Source organism: Anolis sagrei, chromosome 12 (genome assembly GCF_037176765.1).
Source record: "Anolis sagrei isolate rAnoSag1 chromosome 12, rAnoSag1.mat, whole genome shotgun sequence".
Taxonomy (NCBI): domain Eukaryota; kingdom Metazoa; phylum Chordata; class Lepidosauria; order Squamata; family Dactyloidae; genus Anolis; species Anolis sagrei.
The window spans coordinates 16,359,026-16,384,247 of NC_090032.1; the positions used below are offsets into that span (position 1 = coordinate 16,359,026).

A 25,222-nucleotide genomic window follows, 5' to 3' on the forward strand; every position below is an offset into this window, starting at 1 on the left:
ATAAATCGGTGAGGTCCCTACTACGTTCCATCTGAACATGAGGAAGAACTTCCTGATTGTGAGAGCCGTTCAGCAGTGGAAATCTCTGCCTCAGAATGTAGTGGAGGCTCCTTCTTTGGAAGCTTTTAAACAGAGGCTGGATGGCCATCTGTCAGGGGTGATTTGAGTGCAATATTCCTGCTTCTTGGCAGGGGGTTGGACTGGATGGCCCATGAGGTCTCTTCCAACTCTTTGATTCTATGATTCTCTGATTCTATAATAATAATAATAATAATAATAATAATAATAATAATTGTAATAGCAGCAACAATGAAGTACAATAATAAATGTAATAGTGAGTAAAATAATGTAAATGTAATAATAACGGTAATAATAGAGAGAAATAATAATAGTAATAATGACAATAATAGAGTAAAATAATAAATGTAATAATGGGAAGTGTGGGCTTGCTTTTGGATGATGAGATAAGATCGTTGTGTGCTTTCAAGTTGTTTCAGACTTAGGTTGACCTTGAGCGAGGGCCGGTAAATGACCTGGGAGGGCCGTATCCGGCCCGCGGGCCATAGTTTGAGGACCCCTGATATATGGTATATACTGGTCTCCATGGCTGCTTCCCGGCTAACAACAACAACAATATTTCCTTTCATCCAGACTTACCAATGCAGCTGAACCTGGGCATCTTTGAATACAACCGCCGGAGCGGATACCTGCTCAAGCCGGAGTTCATGCGGCGCCAGGACAAGCCGTTTGACCCTTTCACGGAAGATATTATCGATGGCATTGTGGCCAACACGGTCAAAGTGAAGGTGAGTTTAGTAGAGAATACCACTGGGGCCCAAACTCTGCTCGTTGTAAGTGTAAAACCTGTTTTGCAAATGGTTTCTGGAGACGAAGAGTGACGCGAGGTGAAAATCCAGCTGTTAATTCAAACATTAGTCATATTGGTTGCTGAACAATAAATCAATAGTTGGGTGCTGTGCTTTTTCCGGGCTGTCTGGCCATCTTATATGTATATACTAGGGCTGGTCAATTCGTTTCGCTAATTCGTAATTCGTTAAAAAATTCGTTAATTTTTGAATTACGAAACGATTACAAAACATTTTTTTTAACCTGGAAGTGTTTTTAAATATCGAAACGGCAGGCGCCAAAAAATTTTGTATTTCCGTCCATTTCGGAAATACGTAAGATGGCCGCCTGCCGATGCTTGCTGAGAGGGGCGAGCGAGAGGGGCAAGCGAGCGGCGAGCGAGAGGGGCGGAAGCACTCTCTCCTGACATTTCACCCACATCTATGGCAGGCATCCTCAGAGGTTGTGAGGTCTGTTGGAAACTAGGCAAGTGGGGTAGATATATCTGTGGAATAATGTTCAGGGTGGGAGGAAGAACTCTTGTCTGCTGGAGGCAAGCGTGAATGTTGCAGCTGGCCAGCTTGATGAGCATCGAATGGCCTTGCAGCTTCATGGTCTGGCTGCTTCCTGCCTGAATGTTGCAATTGGCCAGCTTGCTTAGCATTGCCTATTAATAATAATAGCGAGTGGCGAGCGAGAGGGGCGGAAGCACTCTCTCCTGACATTTCACCCACATCTATGGCAGGCATCCTCAGAGGTTGTGAGGTCTGTTGGAAACTAGGCAAGTGGGGTAGATATATCTGTGGAATAATGTTCAGGGTGGGAGGAAGAACTCTTGTCTGCTGGAGGCAAGCGTGAATGTTGCAGCTGGCCAGCTTGATGAGCATCGAATGGCCTTGCAGCTTCATGGTCTGGCTGCTTCCTGCCTGAATGTTGCAATTGGCCAGCTTGCTTAGCATTGCCTATTAATAATAATAGCGAGTGGCGAGCGAGAGGGGCGGAAGCACTCTCTCCTGACAGTTCACCCACATCTATGGCAGGCATCCTCAGAGGTTGTGAGGTCTATTGGAAACTAGGCAAGTGGGGTAGATATATCTGTGGAATAATGTTCAGGGTGGGAGGAAGAACTCTTGTCTGCTGGAGCGAGAGGGGAGAGCGAGCGGCGGGCGAGAGGGCCTGCCAGAGTGAGTGCCTGCCTTCCCTCCTTAATAATAATTAATAATAATTAATCCCTATTCTACTAAATTAATAATTAAATTTTAAAAATATTTTAAAAATATTGAAGAAAAAAAGGGTGCCATCTTTACAAAATGTTTTGTAAATATTTACGAAATTTCGTAAATACCGAAACTTTTTTTGGGGAAAGTTTTGTAATTATTTTAAATATCGAAACAAAAAAACCCCCCAATTACAAATCGATTTTAGAAACAAATTTTTGCGTTGTTACCCAGGCCTAGTATATACCATATATTATATTATTAGCATAGTACAATATCAGTGTTATATATTACTATATCACACTATACCATTATTAATAATATTAACTATAATATAAAATATATAATTATAATACTGTATTACTATTAGTATTATATTGTATTACATTATAATATTATACATATTATATGCATATACAATATATTATATAATATTATTAGTAAAGCACAATCAAGGTGGATCCCAAGTTCAGGGATGGGGGTGGGTCTAGGGTTTAGTGCCATCTGTTCAAATGCCAATTTGATAACTGGCACGTTAGTATGATCATTAAGTCTGGTGAATGGCCAGAGTTCATGAGGAAATTGCCTGTGGTTGTATTTCCTGTATTTAATTAATTTCCTTCCACTCAACTGTCTGGAACCCAATCCTCAACCTAGGCAATAATTTCAAAATTATGAAATGTTTTATAATTTATGGATATTTAAGCTATAAAAATGCCAGACCTAGTAAATACAGTTGCGACTTCCAACTAGATAATAATGTAATATTACTATTACATTAATGGGATTCTGCCACTATTGATATGTTGTCGAAGGCTTCTGTGTCCAGAACCACTGGGTTGCTGTGAGTTTTCTAGGACCACAGTGATCTCTGGATGTAGGTGAACTACAACTCCAAAACCAAAGGACACTGCCCACCAAACCCCTCCAGTATTTTCTGTTGGTCATGGGAGAACTGTGTGCCAAGATTAGTTCAATTCCGTCGTTGGTGGGATTCAGAATGCTCTTTGATTGTAGGCGAACTATAAATCCCAGCAACTACAACTCCCAAATGACAAAGCCCTTTTTTTGAGTGAAGGACATTCATTGGGTTGTTAGGTGTCTTGTGTCCAAATTTGGCGTCAATTCGCCCAGTGGTTTTTGAATTCTGTTAATCCCACAAACGAACATTACATTTTTATTTATATAGATATAATATATTGTATATGCATATAATAAGTATAATATTATAATGTAATACAATATAATACTACTAATAATAATACAATATTATAATTATATATTTTATATTACATATAATTGTATAGTACAATATAGTAATATATAATACTGATATTGTGCTATGCTAATAATATAATATATCTATAATATAAATCTGTAAGGGGCGTCGTACGGAGCCGTATAACTCCACAACCCCCCAACGAAACTGAACCAGAATTGCCATGCCCCTAGGACAACCCACTCGGTACAAACTAATGTACTCCAAATTAAAAAAAAAACACCACAACAACGACAAAAACACCGCAAAACAACTGAACATGCGCACTGGCGCAAACTCCCCGGCACGCGCGCACGCACGGCCCCTCCCCCCCTCCCCCCGCGCGGCACACACACACGTGCGCGGTGCAAACTCCCCGCCACGCGCGCACGCGCCGCCCCTCACCCCCCCCCCCCGCGTGGCACACACAAAGGGGTGGGGTGAAGGGAGGGGGCGTGTCTAACCGGAGAGGGAGGAAGGAGGGAAGGAGAGAGTCACGGAGGAAAGGGGTGGGGCGAAGGGAGGAGGCGTGTCTTCGAATTCCCCCCTCCCTTCTCCCCACCCCTTCCCTCCCTGAGTCACTCCTTCCCTCCTCCCCCCCTCCGGAAAGACACGCCCCCTCCCTTCGCCCCACCCCTTCCCTCCCTGATTGACTCCTGGAAGGAAAGGGGTGGGGCGAAGGGAGGGGGCGTGTCTTTCCGGAGGGGGTGGGAGGAGGGAAGGAGTGACTCAGGGAGGGAAGGGGTGGGGAGAAGGGAGGAGGCGTGTCTTCAAATTCGCCCCCTCCCTTCGCCCCACCCCTTCCCTCCCTGAGTCACTCCTTCCCTCCTCCCCCCCTCCGGAAAGACACGCCCCCTCCCTTCGCCCCACCCCTTCCCTCCCTGAGTCACTCCTTCCCTCCTCCCCCCCTCCGGAAAGACACGCCCCCTCCCTTCGCCCCACCCCTTTCCTTCCAGGAGTCAATCAAGAAGAGAAGAGGTGGGGCGAAGGGAGGGGGCGTGTCTTTCTGGAGGGGGGGGGAGGAGGGAAGGAGTGACTCAGGGAGGGAAGGGGTGGGGAGAAGGGAGGGGGCGACTTGGAAGACAACAATGATGGATCCGGACCAAAGCATTCAATACGCCCTAATATCCACACAGATGGAGTTTGAGGGAAATAGACCTTGACATTTGGGAGTTGTAGTCACTGGGATTCAGAGTTTACCAAGACTCAAAGAGCATCCTGAACCCCACCAACGACAGAATTGGGGCAAACATGCCACACTGAACCCCCATGACCAACAGAAGATACTCAAGTTTACACACAAGCATAAAGAAGGGGGAGGACGGAGGGATGCCAGAGAGAGAGAGAGAGAGAGAGAGAGAGAGAAAGAGGGGAAAGGAAGGAGTGTGAGAGAGAGAAAGAGGGAAAGAGGGCGAGTGAAGGAAGGAAGAGAGGCCAGGCACAGACTTCAAAACTCTTACTAAAAGCCACAGGAACGCGTGGCAGGGCACAGCTAGTTGTATATAAGATTGATAATATTATAATATAATGCAATATAATACTACTACTAATAATATGATAGTATAATTATATATTTTATATTATATGTAATATTACTAATAATATTACAGTACAATGGTATAGTACAATATATTAATATATAATACGGATATTGTACTATGCTAATAATATAATATATCGCATATAAGATTGATAATATTATAATATAATGTAATATAATACTACTACTAATAATATGAAAGTATAATTATATATTTTATATTATATGTAATATTACTAATAATATTACAATATAATGTTATACTACAATATAGTAATATATAATACGGATATTGTGTTATGCTAATAATATAATATATTGTATATAAGATTGATAATATTATAATGTAATGCAATATAATACTACTACTAATAATATGATATATTTTATATTATATGTAATATTACTAATAATATTACAATATAATGTTATAGTACAATATAATAATATATAATACGGATATTGTACTATGCTAATAATATAATATATTGTATATAAGATTGATAATATTATAATATAATGTAATATAATACTACTACTAATAATATGAAAGTATAATTATATATTTTGTATTATATGTAATGTTATTAATAATATTACAATATAATGGTATAGTACAATATAGTAATATATAATACTGATATTGTACTATGCAGGGGCGGCTCATCCATTACGCGAAGTAAGCGGTTGCAGAACACTTTTTTTTTGCCAGGGGCGCAGAGGCGCCTCTGTGAATGCCCCTTGACCACCACTTGAGGAGCGCCCCCTCAGCTCACAACAGCCCGAGCAGTCCGGGGGGGAGCCTCGACTTTCTTGCCTCGCTGCCGGGCGATCCTCTTCCCAAAGGGGCCGGGCCCTTGAGCCTCGCCTAGCTCCTCTAGTTCCTGCTCCACCCGGCCACCGGGTGCGCGAGCAGAGTTGGCGCTCAATCGTTCTCCGCGTTCGATCCCTTCCCCATGACCGGCTCCCTTTCCTGATCCCCCGGTGCTCCACCTGCCTCCTCTCCTCTCCCCAATCCACGGGTGGGCCAAGGGGTGGAGCCGCCGCGCCTGGCCTGCTTCGAGTCCGGAGGCGTGTCTGAAGACCCCAGCGTGCACACCAAAAGTTGCCTCTTCTCCCGACTTTCTCTTCAGCCATTGGGACCAAGAGAGAGAGAGAGAGAGAGAGCCCCTCCGGCTGGAGGTATCTCCCACCTCCGCTCCCTCCTTTGTTTTTGCGCCTACCTTCAGGAAAGGTGGGCATCTCCACCTCTCTCTCTCTCTCTCTCTCTCTCTCTCGGTCCCAATGGCTGAGGAGAAAGTCAGGAGAAGAGGTGACTTTTGGTGCACACGCCAGGGTCTTCAGGCACGCCTCCGGACCGAAAGCGGGCCAGGCAAGGGAGCAAGTGCAGCAAGTGTAGTTACTGGGATGTATAGTTCACCTACTATCAAAAAGCATTCTGAACTCCACCAATGATGGAATTGAACTAAGTATGGCACACAGAACTCCCACGACAAACAGAAAATATATATCAATGATTGGTTGGGGTGGGGGGCGCCAAAATACTGTTTGCTTACCGTTGAAAATTACCTAGGGCCGCCTCTGGTACTATGATAACAATTTCATTTATTTGTCAGAGTTTGGCGGTGCACAGCAGAAGGAATGCTAGATCAGCAGACACTGTGTTGCAAAATAAGGACTCTGCAGGCTTTGAGTTACAAAAGAAACTTAAGTTTACTAAGCACATTCAATAGGCACGTCTTACTACAGCGAGCTACAATCCAGGAACTAGTCAAAACGAAAGCCTCTTCACATCTGCTTATCTCTTCTGGCTGAGACCGGTTACTCCCTTCTGTTCCCAGCAAGAGCAAACCTTATCTTACTTTTCTCAAGGTCACATAATCACAGCCTCATGGTATGAACATTCTGCACAGCATTTCTAATACACAGTGGAATCCATCTTGGAAATACATTGAAGCACATTTAAAACACATACATAACTAAATTAATCCTGACAATATATATCTTGTAAGCCGGTCTGAGTCCCCTACGGGGTGAGAAGGGCGCCATATTAGTGTCGTAAGTAAATAAGTACATTTTTGTTGTTCCATCCGCAGATAATCTCGGGACAATTCCTGTCGGACAAACGGGTGGGCATCTACGTGGAGGTGGACATGTTTGGTCTGCCGGTGGACACCAAGCGCAAGTTTCGGACCCGGACGTCGCAGGGGAATTCCTTCAATCCCGTTTGGGATGAAGAGCCCTTTGTGTTCCACAAGGTGAGGCTTTGTAAACAGAGGGTTTTGCGAAGGCTTATCTAGTTCCTGAACCCCAAAATTATACCAATAGTTCAATTGAACCACTAATAATCTGGCCCAGCCATCTCCTAAATCAGGTATGGACAAGCTTGGACCCTCCAGGTGGTTTGGACTTCAACTCCCACAATTCCTAACAGCCTACCGGCTGTTAGGAATTGTGGGAGTTGAAGTCCAAACCACCTGGAGGGCCAAGGTTTGCACATGGCCGCCCTAAGCGCTTTCGGTCTCTGTGTCCCCCTCCCAGGTGGTGCTTCCTACGCTCGCTTCACTGCGAATTGCCGTCTTTGAAGAGGGAGGCAAATTTGTGGGGCACCGGATACTGCCTGTTTCCGCCATCCGTTCAGGTGAGTGTGTACTTAGGAATAACACTTCTCAAGGCATTTTTAGGTCTTCCAGTGGCAGAAGTGGGGGTTGCGAGGGGATTTCAGAGAGGTCACCAAAGACCATCAGAAAACACAATATTTTCTGTTCATCATGGAGGTTCTGTGTTGGAAGTTTGGCCCAATTCGATCATTGGTGGGGTTCAGACTGCTCTTTGATTGTAGATGAACTATAAATCCCAGCAACTATCAAGGTCTATTTCCCCCAAACTCTACCAGTGTTCATAGCACATAGAAGATGGCTTTGAAAGGCAGCAGATCACAGAAGCTGTCTTCATAGACCTGTCAGCAGCCTATGAGACTGTGAACCACTGCCTCCTCCTGAGAAAAATGTAGAATATCACAAAGGACGACCACCTCACCCGCCTCATAGGAAACCTGCTACAAAACAGGAGCTTTTTTGTTGAGTTCCAGAGCCAGAGAAGCAGATGGCGGAAACAGAAGAACGGCCTGCCTCAGGGGAGCGTCCTTGCTCCATCCATGTTCAACATCTACACAAATGACCAGCCTCAGCCAGAAGGGACAGAGATCTTCATCTATGCTGATGATTGTGCCAACACCACTCAAGCAGGGAGCTTTGAGATGGTTGAATAGAAGCTCTCTGAAGCTCTAGGTGCCCTTACTGCCTATTACAGGGAAAACCAGCTGATCCCTAATCCATCTAAAACACAGACATGTGCTTTTCACCTTAAGAACAGACAAGCATCCCGAGATCTGAGGATTATTACCTGGGAAGGAATCCCACTGGAGCATTGTAGCGCACCCAAATACCTGGGAGTCACTCTGGACCATGCTCTGACCTATAAGAAGCACTGCCTGAATATCAAGCAAAAAGTGGGTGCTAGAAATAATATCATACGAAAGCTGACTGGCACAACCTGGGGTTCACAACCAGACACAGTGAAGACATCTGCCCTTGCGCTATGCTACTCTGCTGCTGAGTACGCATGCCCAGTGTGGAACACATCTCACCACGCTAAAACAGTGGATGTGGCTCTTAATGAGACATGCCGCATTATCACGGGGTGTCTGTGCCCTACACCACTGAAGAAATTACACTGTCTAGCAGGTATTGCACCACCTGACATCCGCCGGGAAGTAGCAGCCAATAGTGAAAGGACCAAGGCAGTGACATCTCCAGCTCATCCCCTGTTTGGGTATCAGCCAGCACGTCAACGACTTAAATCAAGAAATAGTTTGGATTTTTTTAAAAGAGAAACTGTAATAAGTTTATTGAGGTATAGAAGCTTAATGGTTTCAATGTTTCTTAACTCCTAGAGGTACATTCCTTTAGTGGTTACATTTATAATCTTTCATAAAACAACTCTTAAGAGGACTGTTCTTTCCGCTAGACAGGTTTTAAACTTATTTCCTTCAAAATGTGTTTCTTTCCTTAACAGATCACGCCAAGTACTAGCCTGATCTTTACGTCTGTTATCTCTGTTACAGTAAAGATTCTTACTGGGGTTCTCTTCCTTTTTTTCCGCTCAAACTTTAACTACTAATCTAAATAAGTCAACTTGGCCTATCTAAAACATGCAGGCTAAAAGCCTAAACCTGGGATTTCTGGGATCTGAAGTCCAAAACACCCAAAGGAGCGCAGTTTGAGAATGTTATCCTCGGTGTGCAGACTTTCTTAACTCTGCATGCACACAGATATGGAAGTGGGAGAGTATTAAATAGTGGCAAAAAGAGAGTTTCTTTCGATAGTCAAATGCGTAAGAAGATAAAAAGGCCGCACTTCTCGGTATGCTCTGCTGATAGTCATCATAGGAAGTGTATTTCTTATCTTGCATCCATTGCTGCTTTTCAAAGAAACAGAACCCCAAGCGGGACTGAGCGAGCATTCGCCCTGCATTTAGACTTCCTTGTTGATGTGTATTTCTTGTGTTCCTTTTTCTCCATCTTCCTGCACAGGTTACCACTACATTTGTCTGCGCAGCGAGAGCAACCAACCACTTTGCCTCCCGGCTTTGCTGGTCTATACAGAAGCCTACGATTATATCCCAGACGACCATCAAAGTAATTGTCCGCTTGGGTAGGATTGTGGGGAGGCCTTTCTGGGAACACTGGGTTGCTGTCTGGTCATGTCCCAGAAGCATTCTCTCCTGACATTTCACCCACATCTATGGCATGCATCCTCAGAGGTTGTGAGATCTGTTGGAAACTACACAAGTGGGGTTTATATATCTGTGGAATGATGTCCAGGGTGGGAGAAAGAACTATTATCTGTTTGAGGAAAGTGTGAATGTTGCAATTGACCTCCTTGATTAGCATTGAATGGTAGGCATGTGTGTAAAGGACGGCCACCAGTAGCAGTAGTAGGGACGTCACTGATTTATCAAGGTTTCCTACTATTTGTAATGGATTTACTAAATTGATAACACAGCTAATAGCTTGTAATATTTTGTTGGTCTTTCTTCAATGTGTAGCGTGGCTTGACTTGGAAGTATTCGAAACAGAGACTTGGCTTTAAGAGAAACTAACAAGTTTATGGAAGTATAGAAGAAGCTTGATGGTTTCAATGTTTCTTAACTCCTAGAGACACATTTCTTTAGAGCAGAGGTCCTCAAACTAAGGCCCGGGGGCCGGATACGGCCCTCCAAGGTCATTTACCCGGTCCTCACTCAGGGAAGGGGGAGAGAGAGTAGGAGGAAGAGGAAAGGATGTAAAGGAGGGAGGGAAGGAAGGAAAAGGGAAGAGAGAAAGTGAAGGAAGGCAAGAGAGGAGGAGGAGGAAAGAAGGATGGGAAAAGAGAGGGAAGGAAGGAAAGTAGAAAGTAAAGGAGGATGAGAGGGAAGGAAGGGGAAAGAGAGAAAGTGAAGGAAGAAAGGGGAAAGAGAGAAGGAGGAGGAAAGCAGGATGGAAAGAGAGAGAGAAGAAAGGAAGGAAAGGAGAAGTAAAGAAGGAGCAAGGGAGGGAGGGAAGGAAGGAAGATGAAGAGAGAAAGTGAAACAAGGAAGGGTAGAGAGAGAAGGAGGGAGGGAGTAGGGGGTAAAGAAGGGTGGAAAGAAAGAAGGAAGGAAGAGGAGGGAGGGAGGAGGGGGAGGAAAGAGGAAAGGAAGGAAGGAGAGAGAGAGAGAAGGAGGGGAGGAAAGAAGGATGGAAAGGAGGAAGGAAGGGAAGGAGAAAGTAAAGAAGAAGGGGAAGAAGAGAAAAAAGAAGGAAGGAAAGAAAGAAAGAGGAAGAGAGAGAGATCAAATAGTGACAAACATTATGCCGTATGTAGGGCTACTTTGTGCATTAAGGTTTACGGATGGTTTGCGTTCTCCCTCAGATTACGCAGAGGCATTGATTAACCCCATTAGACACGTCAACCTAATGGACCAGCGGGCCAAACAGCTTGCAGCTCTGATAGGCGAGAGTGAGGTAAGGCCACCATGGCATAGACAGGGAAGGCGTGGGAGGGCGTTGTGAGTTGCAATGGGGGAATGCCGTGTCTTGGGTTCCGCCTGCCTTTCCCCATTTCCCCCTTTTGGACTCTGCCCACAGGAGAACGCAGAGAAGCCCCGGGAGTCGCTCTCGAGAAGCTCCTCCAGCTCAACCCCTGGCCCCACTGAAGAGGCCCACAAACCTCCACCAGTCCTGCTCTCTCCGACACGGACCCCCAGCGTGGTGCCCAGTCAAGGTACAACTGCTTAAGACCATTAAGAAAACACAGTATTTTCTGTTGATTCCAGGGATTCTGTGTGGGAAGTTTGGCCCAATTTTACAGTTGGTAGGGTTCAGAATGCTCTTTGATTGCAGGTGAACTATAAATCCCAGCAGCTGCAACTTCCAAATGTCAAGGTCTATTTCCCCCAAACTCCACCAGTGTCCACATTTGGGCATACTGAGTATTTGTGCTAAGTTTGGCCCAGATCCATCATTGTTTGAGTCCACAGTGCTGTCTGGATGTAAGTGAACTACAACTCCTAAACTCAAGGGCAACCTCCACCAAGGTTGTGGGAGATCTGTATACCAAGGTTGGTTAAATTTGATCGTTAGTGGAGTTCAGAACGCTCTCTGATTGTAGGTGAACTATAAATCCCAGCATCTACAACTCCCAGATGTCAAGGTCTATTTTCCCCAAACTCCATAAGTGTTCACATTTGGACATATTGAGTAGGTGAACTATAAATCCCAGTAACTACAACTCCCAAATGACAAGGTTTGTTTTCCCCAAACTCCATCAGTGTTCACCTTTGGGCATATTGAATATTTGTGCCAAGTTTGTTCCAGATCCTTCGTTGTTTGAGTCCACAGTGCTCTTTGTACGTAGATGAACTACAAGTCCAAAACTTAAGGTCAATGCCCACTAAACCCTTCCAGTATTTTCTATTGGTCATGGGAGTTGTGTGTGCCACGTTTGGTTCAATTCCATCGTTGGTGGAGTTCTGAATGCGCTTTGATTGTAGGTGAACTATAAAGCCCAGCAGATACAACTCCCAAATGTCAAGGTCTGTTTTCCTCAAACTCCACCAGTGTTCACATTTGGGCGAATTGAGTATTCATACCAAGTTTGGTCCAGATCCATAATTGTTTGAGTCCACAGTGCTCTCTGGATGTAGGTGAACTACAACTCCTAAACTCAAGATCAATGCCCATCAATTCCTTCCAGTATTTTCTATTGGTCATGGGAGTTGTGTGTGCCACGTTTGGTTCAATTCCATCGTTGGTGGAGTTCTGAATGCTCTTTGATCGTAGGCAAACTATAAATACCAGCAGCTACAACTCCCAAATATCAATGTCTATCTCCCCCAAACTCCACCAGTGTCCACATTTGGGCATACTGAGTATTTGTGCCAAGTTTGGTCCAGATCCATCATTGTCCGAGTCCACAGTGCTCTCTTGACGTAGGTGAACTACAACTCCCAAACTCAAGGTCAATGCCCACCAAGATCGTGGGAGTTCTGTGTGCCAAGTTTGGTTCAATTCCATCATTGGTGGAGTTCAGAGTGCTCTTTGATTGTAGGCGAACTATAAATCCCAGCAACTACAACTCCAAAATTACAAAATTAATCCCCCCCAACCCCACCAGTATTCAAATTTGGGCGTATGGGGTATTTGTGCCAAATTTGGTCCAGTAAATGAAAATACATCCTTCATATCCGATATAGGAGCAAAATGACAGTAATGAAGTAGCAACGAAAATAATGTTATGGTTGGGGGTCACCACAACACGAGGAACTGTATTAAGGGCATCAGGAAGGTTGAGAAACACAATTTTTCCCTTGTTTCACTCTTGTTATGTATTTCTCTTTGCCTCCCTCCTCCTTCTCCCTCCTTGTAGTGCAGAGGGACGATCTCATCGCCAGCATCCTGGCAGGTAAGGATTGACAGCTGTCTATCAGCACCACCAAACATTATGGGAGGTTCATAAATACTTCGTCTTTACGATCTTAAGGGAGCAAGTCACTTGTAAAATCTTTCTGACCCTCTCCGATGCCCACATATTGGGATTTTTGTCATCCTCTTACTTAGGCGATCCCTTGTAGCCTGAGGATGGTGGTCCTCCAAGTTTGGTGTCTTGGCAGTGGCTGTGGAGCCCTATTTTTGATCCGCATGTTCTCCCGCTGTGAGGATGTCGGTTTCCAGGTGGAAAACGATGTCCTCCTGGCACGTTTCTCCCTTCCGCCTTCCATTCATGCCTCTTCGAATTCTGCAGCACTGCTAGTCACAGCTGACCTCCAGTTGGAGCACTCAAGGGCTTCCCAGTTCTCTCTCGGTGCCTCTGCCACAGTTTTGAAGGTTGGTGTAATGAAAACTACCTTTCAGTCGACTAGGCCGAAGCCTGCATGACAGTGGCTGTCATCTTGGAAGGCAGGCAGGACAGGAGGAGGAGTCAAGCTGACTCCTGATTGGGTATAGCAATTGGGGGAGGAGTCGGTTTAGAGAGGGAAAATAAGCTGCCAGTTTTGACAGAAAGGAGAGAAGGGTCTTGACTTGAGACAGGGAAGGTTGTGATTTCAAGAGGGAAAGTTACAGCAGGGATCTGACAGAAAAGGAAGAGCTTTTAGTGAGCCTTAAGTTTAGGGAAATAGGCTGAGACAATAGGCTAGTATTTTACTGTGTTGTGAGAGCCAGTAAAAGAAAGATTTGTCTCCAGTGCTTACTACCCTGTGGTGGAGACAGATAGGGATCTGTTCTCCAGAGATACTGTGTCTAAAGCTAGAACAGTATGTTTAAGGAGTCTCACAGTTGTTAAAAGCTTTTCTGTCAGGGAATCTATTTGTTTAAGTGACCAAGTTTCTGCAACTGAATCACGCTTCTGTACCACTCATTTCTATGAGTTGTTGTTAATATAAAGTTCAATAAACTCTTTCTAGTTAACTTTTAACTGGTGTATGCCTCAATCTATCCATTTCCTCAGAACTCATTCAGTCAAACCATTTTAAAGTCCAGTCAGCCAATAGAGGAAGCCATAGAAGAATCAAGAGCTCAAACACCCCTTACCTAAAACACATTCATACCTTTGGTTCCTCAGGCCAATAATTCTGAGGTGGTGGCAGCTAATACTACCAAGAACATTCGGTCATTGACATATATAACATAGTAGGGCTGGGCGGTTTCGTTTCGTTAATTCGTAATTCGTTAATAATTCGTTATTTTTTTCAATTACAAAACGATAACGAACCATTCTGGAGCAATTTTTTTAAAAAACGAATTTTTAAACACGTTTTGTAAATGCTTCGTATTTCGTTATTGTATTAGTTTCGTTATTGTTCTGAGGTCGTTTCGTTATTATTTCCGCACGTCTGGGGCAAGTTTTTTGTTTAATTAGTGGAAAAAAATTATAATATCACACCAACAGTCAACAACAGAGGGAGAGGGAAGCTTCAGAAGTTTTTGGAGGTTTTTTAGCATATTTCGCGGTCGCGTCCGCCATTAACGAATCGATTCGTTATTGTTTCGGAAATCGATTCGTTAATGTTTTGTATTTTTTTTTCACATTTACGAAATTTCGTAAATACCGAACTTTTTTAAGGGAAAATTTTGTAATTATTTTAAATATCGAAACAAAAAAAAACCCCAAATACAAATCGATTTTAGAAACAAATTTTTCCGTTGTTACCCAGACCTATAACATAGGGTCAGCCTTTAATTTCGTTACATTGGTGGCAGCGGTGTGATTGGTTGTCCACCCTGCCCAGATATCCCTTTGATCTTTATTATAGTTGGCTTTAAGCCCATCTTTCGATCTCTTTTCCTGTCCACCAATGTTACGTTTCCCATTCTTGAGTTGGGAGTAGAGTAACTGCTTTGGGAGAATGTGATCTTTGGGCATTTGGTTATGCTGCAGTCAATTGTGGGGTTCCACAGGGTTCCATACTGTCCCCCATGCTGTTTAACATCTACATGAAGCCGCTGGGTGAGATCATCCGGAGTTTCAGGGTGCGGTGTCATCTGTACGCGGATGATGTCCAACTCTGTCACTCCTTTCCACCTGCTACTAAGGAGGCTGTCGAGGTCCTGAACCGGTGCCTGGCCGCTGTGACGGTCTGGATGAGGGCGAACAAACTGAAATTAAATCCAGACAAGACAGAGGTACTCCTGGTCAGTCGCAAGGCCAAACGGGGCATAGGGTTACAGCCTGTGCTGGATGGGGTCGCACTCCCCTTGAAGGCGCAGGTTCGCAGTCTGGGTGTGACCCTGGACTCATCGTTGAGCCTGGACCCCCAGGTTTCAGCGGTGACCAGGGGAGCATTTGCACAGCTCAGGCTCGTGCGCCAGCTGCGACCGTATCTCGGGAAGTCTGACTTGACCACGGTGGTACACGCTCTTGTCACATCCCGCCTTGACTACTGCAACGCTCTCTACGTGGGGCTGCCCTTGAAGACGGCCCGGAAGCTTCAGCTGGTTCAGCGCGCGGCAGCCATGTTACTAACTGGAGCGGGATGCAGGGAGCACACAACGCCCTTGTTGTCCCAGCTCCACTGGCTGCCGGTCTGCTACCGGGCCCAATTTAAGGTGCTGGTGTTATCCTACAAAGCCCTAAACGGTTCCGGCCCAAAATACCTCTCGGACCGCATCTTGGCCTATGAGCCCACGAGGACCTTGAGATCGTCTGGGGAGGCCCTTCTCTCGATCCCGCCTGCCTCACAGGCACGCCTGGCGGGGACGAGAGAGAGGGCCTTCTCGGTGGTGGCCCCCCGGCTGTGGAACACTCTCCCTGCAGACATCAGACAGGCGCCCTCCCTTATGTCCTTCCGAAAAAGCCTTAAGACATGGCTGTTCGAGAAGGCATTTAATTAAGTGCTATAACAATGTGGCAAAGATGACTGGAATGGAACACGGAATATGATATTGGTTATGATTCTACTATGAGACGAAGCGGATTATTTAGTGTAATTTTGTAATTGTTGTATTGCTAATGTGTTGTTGTAATTGCCTTTTGTAAATTGCCTTTTAACATGTTGTACACCGCCATGAGTCGCCCTAAAGGGCTGAGAATGGCGGTTAACAAATGCATCAAATAAATAAATAAATTCCAATAGGTGATGGAATTTCCACTCTGTGCCTCCTTTCCAGAGATTTCTCCTCAGTCTATAGAAGAGCTGCGGCAGCAAAAGGCTTTTGTGAAACTGCTGAAGAAGCAGTACCGCGAACTGAAGGAGCTCCGGAGGAAACACATGAAGAAGATCTGCAGCCTCAACAAGAAGCAGAATTCGAACTTCACCCTGGCGGAGAGGAGCCGGATCCGGAGCAGGGAAGGGTGAGGGCCCAGTCTCTGTCGGGGAGTGTTGTTGACGTGAAAGGCAAGGCTACTTGGGGGTGATAGGAGATGTTATCATTTGGGAGGAAGAGGAGGATGCCTGGTTCTCAGGGCTCCTTTTGTGACGTCAGGATCCCATAAGCTTCTTTGTGCAAGAGGGGCGTTCATTAAAGATGTCCCCTATTTATTTTTTATTTATCGTGTCATCAGCAACCATTGTGTTACAATTCTAACGGAGCAAAACAAACACAGAGATTAAAAAGAAAAAGAAAAAAAGAAAAGAAAAAAAAACCACACAGATTTTGTAAATTTGGTACTTGGTTAAATGTCCTTTGACCAGTATCTGGCCACTTGGAGTGCCTCTGGGGTTGCCGCAAGAAGGTCCTCCATCGTGCATGTGGCAGGGCTCAGGGTGCATTGCAGCAGGTGGTCAGTGGTTTGCTCTTCTCCGCACTCGCATGCCGTGGATTCCACTTTGTGGCCCCATTTCTTAAGATTGGCTCTGCATCTCGTGGTGCCCGAGCTCAATCTGTTCAGCGCCTTCCGAGTCGCCCAGTCTTCTGAGTGCCCAGGAGGGAGTCTCTCATCTGGTATCACCCATGAATGGTATCACCTGCCACTTTTGGACTCTCGCTTGCTGGGGTGTTCCAGCGAGTGTCTCTGTAGATCTAAGAAAACTATGTCTTGATTTAAGTCGTTGACGTGCTGGCTGATACCCAAACAGGGGATGAGCTGGAGATGTCTCTGCCTTGGTCCTTTCACTATTGGCTGCTACTTCCCGGCGGATGTCAGGTGGTGCAATACCGGCTAAGCAGTGTAATTTCTCCAGTGGTGTGGGGCGCAGACACCCCGTGATAATGCGGCATGTCTCATTAAGAGCCACATCCACTGTTTTAGTGTGATGAGATGTGTTCCACACTGGGTATGCATACTCAGCAGCAGAGTAGCATAGCGCAAGGGCAGATGTCTTCACTGTGTCTGGTTGTGATCCCCAGGTTGTGCCAGTCAGCTTTCGTATGATGTTGTTTCTAGCGCCCACTTTTTGCTTGATGTTCAGGCAGTGCTTCTTGTAGGTCAGAGCACGGTCCAGAGTGACTCCCAGGTATTTGGGTGTGCTGCAATGCTCCCGTGGGATTCCTTCCCAGGTCACCCTCTCTCTTTCCCCGTTCCTTGTTTCCTTCCTTTCCTTTTCACTGGACAAATTGACACCAAAGTTGGACACAATACACCTATCAGGCCAACGAGTGACCATCACTCATAAAAACACTGAAAAACACTGTGGAAGATACTTAAAAAGCCAAATATATATATATATATGTATAAATACATTACAACGCATGCACACACACACATATATATACGCACACATATACACATATATACACACACAAAATACATATACACAGAGTGGACCTTAGCAACGCGTGGCAAGGGATGGCTAGTGTCGTAAATAAATAAATAAACAAACATTAGGACAAACTTTCATACGGTAAGAGCTGTTTGGAAGTGGAAGATCATGATGGAGTCTCCATCTCTGGTGAGATGTGTTCCACACTGGGCATGCGTACTCAGCAGCAGAGTAGCATAGCGCAAGGGCAGATGTCTTCACTGTGTCTGGTTGTGATCCCCAGATCACAGGAGCTGTCTTCATAGACTTGTCAGCAGCCTATGAGACTGTGAACCACCGCCTCCTCCTGAGAAAAATGTAGAATATCACAAAGGACGACCACCTCACCCGCCTCATAGGAAACCTGCTACAAAACAGGAGCTTTTTTGTTGAGTTCCAGGGCCAGAGAAGCAGATGGCGGAAACAGAAGAACGGCCTGCCTCAGGGGAGCGTGCTTGCTCCATCCATGTTCAACATCTACACAAATGACCAGCCACTGCCAGAAGGGACAGAGAGTTTCATCTATGCTGATGATCGTGCCATTACTGCTCAAGCAGGGAGCTTTGAGATGGTTGAACAGAAGCTTTCTGAAGCTCTAGGTGCTCTTACTACCTATTACAGGGAAAACCAGCTGATCCCTAATCCATCTAAAACACAGACATGCGCCTTTCACCTTAAGAACAGACAAGCATCCCGAGCTCTGAGGATTACCTGGGAAGGAATCCCACTGGAGCATTGCAACACACCCAAATACCTGGGAGTCGCTCTGGACCGTGCTCTGACCTACAAGAAGCACTGCCTGAACATCAAACAAAAAGTGGGCACTAGAAACAACATCATACGAAAGCTGACTGGCACAAGATGTCCCCTGACCCACTTCCTGTGGATGGAAAGCAATGAAACTTGACCCAGTTCTGAGTCCTTCTCTCCATCAGTGCCACCCAGGGACACACACTGTGCTGTCTCACGCTGAGCCTATGTGTAAGACTGTAGGTTTTATATAGCAATATAGCACTCACAAGCCGGTTTTGGGCGCTAGAAACAATATATATATAGCACTCACAGAAACAATATATATAGCACTCACAAGCCGGTTTTGCTTTTGAAATGGAATCCCACGGGAGCATTGCAGCACACCCAAATACCTGGGAGTCACTCTGGACCGTGCTCTGACCTACAAGAAGCACTGCCTGAACATCAAGCAAAAAGTGGGCGCTAGAAACAATATATATATAGCACTCACAGAAACAATATATATAGCACTCACAAGCCGGTTTTGCTTTGAAATGGATATATTGCTTGTATCTCTGCAGCAAAGAAAGACACTACTGCCTTTCCCCCCCTTGAATTTGACCTTCAGCTCTGCTTTCCAAGAGCCCTGGCTACCCACAGCCCTAAAGACGCTCAAACCTCTTGCTGGGAGACCTATTTTTCGATAGAGTTACAAGCTGGGTAGATGCGGGGAATGCCGTGGATGTGGCGTACCTGGATTTCAGTAAGGCCTTCGACAAGGTCCCCCATGACCTTCTGGCAAGGAAACTAGTCCAATGTGGGCTAGGCAAACCTACGGTGAGGTGGATCTGGAATTGGTTAAATGGACGAACCCAGAGGGTGATTCTCCCCAATGCTTCCTCTTCATCCTGGAAAGAAGTGACGAGTGGAGTGCCATCAGCAGGGTTCCGTTCTGGGCCCGGTCCTGTTCAACATCTTTATTACTGACTTAGATGAAGGGTTAGAAGGCAGGATCATCAAGTTTGCAGACGACACCAAATGGGGAGGGAGAGCCAATAGTCCAGAGGACAGGAGCAGGATTCAAAACGATCTTGACAGATTAGAGAGATGAATGGCCAAAACGAACAAAATGAAGTTCAACAGGGACAAATGCAAGATACTCCACTTTGGCAGGAAAAACGAAATGCAAAGATACAGAATGGGGGACAATGCCTGGCTCGAGAGCAGTACGTGTGAACAAGATCTCGAGTCCTCGTGGACAACAAGTTAAACATGAGCCAACAATGTGATGTGGCGGCAAAAAAAGCCAATGGGATTTTGGCCTGCATCAATAGGAGCATAGTGTCTAGATCTAGGGAAGTAATGCTACCCCTCTATTCTGCTTTGGTTAGACCACATCTGGAATATTGTGTCCAGTTCTGGGCACCACAATTCAAGAGAGATATTGACTCTAAGCTGGAATGTGTCCAGAGGAGGGCGACTAAAATGATCAAGGGTCTGGAGAACAAGCCCTATGAGGAGCGGCTTAAGGAGCTGGGCATGTTTAGCCTGAAGAAGAGAAGGCTGAGAGGAGATATGATAGCCATGTATAAATACGTGAGGGGAAGCCACAGGGAGGAGGGAGCAAGCTTGTTTTCTGCTTCCCTGGAGACTAGGACGCAATGGAACAATGGCTTCAAACTACAAGAGAGGAGATTCCATCTGAACATGAGGAAGAACTTCCTGACTGTGAGAGCCGTTCAGCAGTGGAACTCTCTTCCCCGGAGTGTGGTGGAGGCTCCTTCTTTGGAAGCTTTTAAACAGAGGCTGGATGGCCATCTGTCAGGGGTGATTTGAATGCAATATTCCTGCTTCTTGGCAGAATGGGGTTGGACTGGATGGCCCATGTTGTAATTTTAATACTGGTAGCCAGATTGTGTTCATTTTCATGGTTTCCTGCTTTCTGTTGAAATTGTCCACATGCTTGTGTATTTCAAATGGCTTCTATGCGTAGTCAATAATAATAATAATAATAATAATAATAATAATAATAATAATGTATTTGTTCCCATTTTTTTTTAACTTCAAAATCAGATATGTGCAGTGTGCGTACGAATTTGATCATAGTTTTTTAAAACACAAACACAAAACTATAGTCTGGCACTGCAATGGTCTGAGGGGCAGTGAATTCAAAAAGTTTGAGGACCCCTGCTCTAGGCGATGCTGCTCTCTTGACCACCCACCTCACCCCGCCACACGTTGCATGTCTCAGCCAGTGCACCTACTTTTCCATATCTCCTCTTTAGGTCTCAGAGTTCGCTAGAAGCTGCGCGGCAAGGACAGGAGCAGGACGGAACGCGCCGCAAGCTGGACCTGCAAGAGTGGCAAATGCAGGGGTTGCTGCAGCTGCGGGAATCCCAACACCAAGTGGAGCGGGACTGCAAGCGAGAGCACCTGCACCAGGTAGCTTAGTTGTCCTATTCTCCGGAAACTTCGTTTTTTGTGGCTGGTACAAACTATGCTGAATTGGGTTGTTGTAGGTTTTTTCGGGCTATATGGCCGTGTTCTAGAGGTATTCTCTCCTGACGTTTCGCCTGCATCTATGGCAAACATCCTCAGAGGTAGTGAGGTCTGTTGGAACTAGGAAAGTGGGTTTATATATCTGTGGAATGACAAAGAGCTCTTGTCTGTTGGAGCTAGGTGTGAATGTTTCAACTGACCACCTTGACTAGCATTTGATGGCCTGGCAGTGCCTGGGACAATCTTTTGTTGAGAGGTGATTAGATGTCCCAGATTGTTTCCTCTCTGTTGTTTTGCTGTTGTAATTTTAGAGTTTTTAAATACTGGTAGTCAGATTTTGTTCATTTTCATGGTTTCCTCCTTTCTGTTGAAATTGTCCACATGCTTGTGGATTTCAATGGCTTCTCTGTGTAGTCTGACATGGTGGTTGTGAGAGTGGTCCAGCATTTCAGTGTTCTCAAATAATATCCTGTGTCTAGGTTGATTCATCACAGGGGCAGCTGAACCCATATGCAAAGTAAGCATTTGCAGTATAGTTGATTTTGCCTAGGGGCGTTCTTGAGGCACTTTTGGGGGAAAATAGACCTGGACATATGTGAGTTGTAGTTACTGGGATGTACAGTTCACCTACAATCAAAGCGGATTCTGAATTCCACCAATGATGGAATTGAACCAAATATGGCACACAGAACTCCCACGACAAACAGAAAATATATATCAGTGATTGGTTGGGGGTGAGAGGGGGGCACCAAAATACTGTTTGCTTACCATTGAAAATTACCTAGGGCCGCCTCTGGTTCATCAGGTGCTCCATATTATTTGAGAACACAGAATTTCTGGACCACTCTCTACCTTTCTTTCTTTCCTTCCTTCCTTTTCTCCTTTCCTCCTTCTTTCCCTCTTTTTCTCCCTCCTTCTCTCCTTCCTTACCTCTCTCATTCCTTCCTTCTTTCACTTTTTTATTTCCTTCTCTCCTTCCTTCTTTCTCTACCTTCCTTTCCTTCCTTCTCTCATTTCCTCCTTTTCCCCTCTTTTTCTCCCTCCTTCTCGCCTTCCTTACCTCTCTCATTCCTTCCTTCTTTCACTTTTTTATTTCCTTCTCTCCTTCCTTCTTTCTCTCATTTCCTCCTTTTCCCCTCTTTTTCTCCCTCCTTCTCGCCTTCCTTACCTCTCTCATTCCTTCCTTCTTTCACTTTTTTATTTCCTTCGCTCCTTCCTTCTCTACCTTTCTTTCTTTCCTCCTTCTTTCTCTCTTTTTTCTCCCTCCTTCTCTCCTTCCTCACCTCTCTCATTTCTTCCTTCTTTCACTTTTTTATTTCCTTCTCTCCTTCCTTCCTTCCTTCCTTCCTTCTCTACCTTTCTTTCCTTCCTTCCTTCTCTCCTTTCCTCCTTCTTTCCCTCTTTTTCTTCCTCCTTCTCTCCTTTCTTACCTCTCTCCTTCCTTCCTTCTTTCACTTTTTTATTTCCTTCCTTTCTTCTCTACCTTTATTTCATTCCTCCTCCTTTCTCTCTTTTTCTCCCTCCTTCTCTACTTCCTTTCTTCTCTCATTCCTTCCTTTAACTTTTTTATTTCCTTCTCTCCTTCCTTCCTTCCTTCCTTCCTTCCTTCCTTCCCTACCTTCCTTCCTTTCCTTCCTTCTTTCCCTCTTTCTGTCCCTCCTTCTCTCCTTCCTTCCTTCCTTCTCCCTTTCTGTGTATATCTCCACTTAGGAAGGAGAGTCCAGCTAATCTCTCTCTGGATCCTACTTTGGAAGGATGTCTAGTTTCTGTCCTCATTGATGTTCTTTTCTCTCCAGGCCCAGCAACGTTTGAGAGACATCGCTCGCGACTGCCAGGCAGCCCAACTCAAGAAGCTGAAGGAGACAAATGAGAAGTGAGTATTGTCATGAGATGGCATAGGAGGAAAAGGATTGCCTTCCAAGATCAGTGTCCTGGCAGTGGGTCCATAGGTGGCTATGAAGCCCTCTTCTTGACCTGCATCTTCTCCTGCAGTGAGGGCATCGGTTTCCAGGTGGAAGGCGGTCCCGGTTGGGGTTGGCTTGATGCACCTTCCCCTTGGCACGTTTCCCTCTTTCGCCCTCCATTTGTGCTTCTTCAAATTCTCCAGCACTGCTGGTCACAGCTGACCTCCAGCTGGAGCGCTCAAGGGCCAGGGCTTCCCAGTTCTCAGTGTCTATGCCAGAGTTTTGAAGGTTGGCTTTGAGCCCATCTTTCAATCTCTTTTCCTGCCCACCAACATTCCATTTTCCGTTCTTAAGTTCGGAGTAGAGCAACTGCTTTTGGAGATGGTGGTCAGGCATCTAAACAATGTGGCTAGTCCAGTGGAATTGATGGCGGAGGACCCTCACTTTAATGCTGGTGGTCTTTGCTCCTTCTTCCAGCACGCTGACATTTGTCTGCTTGTCTTCCCAAGAGGTTTGCAGGATTTTCCGGAAATTGTTCTAGGAGTTGCATGTGACATCTGTAGACAGGCCACGTCTCGCAGGCCAGTCCAGCGGAGATGATGGCAGAGGACCATTACTTCAGTGCTGGTGGTCTTTGCTTCTTCCAGCACGCTGACATTTGTCTGCTTGTCTTCCAAAGAGATTTGCAAGATTTTTCAGAGGCAACGCTGATGGAATCGTTCCAGGAGTTGCATGTGACATCTGTAGACAGTCCACGTCCCACAGGCGTATAGCAGGGTTGGGAGGACAATAGCTTTATAAACAAGCACCTTGGTCTCCCTACGGATGTCCCGGTCCTCAAATACTCTCTGCTTTATTCGGAAAAATGCTGCACTCACAGAGCTCAGGCGGTGTTGTATTTCAGTGTCAATGTTGACATCTGTAGACAGTCCACGTCTCGCAGGCGTATAGCAGGGTTGGGAAGACAATAGCTTTATAAACAAGCACCTTGGTCTCCCTACGGATGTCCCGGTCCTCAAACACTCTCTGCTTCATTTGGAAAAAAAGCTGCACTCGCAGAGCTCAGGCGGTGTTGTATTTCTCTGTCAATGTTGACATCTGTAGACAGTCCATGTCTCGCAGGTGTATAGCAGCGTTGGGAAGACACTGGTTTAGAGCCACTACGGATGTCATGGTCCTCAAACACTCTGTGCTTCATTCAGAAAAATGCTGCACTCGCAGAGCTCAGGCAGTGTTGTATTTCAGTGTCAATGTTGACATCTGTAGACAGTCCACGTCTCGCATGCGAATAGCAGAGTTGGGAGGACAATAGCTTTACAAACAAGCACCTTGGTCTCCCTACGGATGTCCCGGTCCTCAAACACTCTCTGCTTCATTCGGAAAAATGCTGCACTCGCAGAGCTCAGGCGGTGTTGTATTTCTTTGTCAATGTTGACATCTGTAGACAGTCCATGTCTCGCATGCGAATAGCAGAGTTGGGAGGACAATAGCTTTACAAACAAGCACCTTGGTCTCCCTATGGATGTACCAGTCCTCAAACACTCTGTGCTTCATTCGGAAAAAAAGCTGCACTCGCAGAGCTCAGGTGGTATTGTATTTCAGTGTCAATGTTGACTTCTGTAGACAGTCCACGTCTCGCATGCGTATAGCAGGGTTGGGAGGGGAATGGCTTTATAAACAAGCACCTTGGTATCCCTACGGATGTCCCGGTCCTCAAACACTCTCTGCTTCATTCGGAAAAGTGCTGCCTCCTACACGTACACCCTTTATTTCCTTGTTCTCATTTAGTTGTTTTATGAGCATCTCTATGCACATAATAAACAGGAGTGGCGATAATGGACAGCCTTGCCTGGTACCCCCGTCTTATTTCAATTCTTTGTGTTTTCTCTCCATTGATTATTAACTGTGCATATTGGTCTTTATATATAGTTCTTATTATTTTTATATATTGATCTCCCATATCATGTGCTTGCAGAACTTCCGTCATAAATTCCCAGTTTAGGCTGTCAAACGCTTTTTCTATGTCTAGAATGGTCAACATTTTCTAATGTTACACTATTAGTTCAGAGTTGAGCAACTGCTAGGGGAGACGGTATAATAATAATAGAACGGTGTAATAATGTTGAGGCTGTGGACTATATTTTTGTTTCTTGTGGTAGTCCACGAACCGCAGGTTGGGAACCCACTGGTTTAGAGCCACGACCAGGGGCGGCTCATCCATTACGCGAAGTAAGCAGTCGCAGAACACTTTTTTTTGCCAGGGGCGCAGAGGCGCCTCTGTAAATGCCCCTCAACCGCCACTTGAGGAGCGCCCCCTCAGCTCACAACAGCCCTAGCAGTCCGGGGGAGCCTCGGCTTTCTTGCCTCGCTGCCGGGCGATCCTCTTCCCAAAGGGGCCGGGCCCTTGAGCCTCGCCTAGCCCCTCTCGTGCCTGCTCCACCTGGCCACCGGGTGCGCGAGCAGAGCT

At 45.6% G+C, this 25,222-nt stretch overlaps 1 protein-coding gene across 1 annotated transcript in view; it reads left to right on the top strand.

The window, feature by feature from the left end:
• PLCB3 (phospholipase C beta 3) overlaps positions 1-25,222 on the top strand; it is a 139,841-nt gene that overhangs the window by 103,448 nt on the left and 11,171 nt on the right. Inside the window, exons 20-29 of the mRNA XM_067472482.1 lie at positions 652-806; positions 6,958-7,119; positions 7,403-7,502; positions 9,456-9,560; positions 10,816-10,907; positions 11,031-11,166; positions 12,811-12,846; positions 16,050-16,233; positions 20,638-20,794; positions 22,648-22,724. Of these exons, the coding sequence (XP_067328583.1) occupies positions 652-806; positions 6,958-7,119; positions 7,403-7,502; positions 9,456-9,560; positions 10,816-10,907; positions 11,031-11,166; positions 12,811-12,846; positions 16,050-16,233; positions 20,638-20,794; positions 22,648-22,724 (1,204 nt within the window). The remainder of the gene's footprint in view (positions 1-651; positions 807-6,957; positions 7,120-7,402; positions 7,503-9,455; positions 9,561-10,815; positions 10,908-11,030; positions 11,167-12,810; positions 12,847-16,049; positions 16,234-20,637; positions 20,795-22,647; positions 22,725-25,222) is intronic.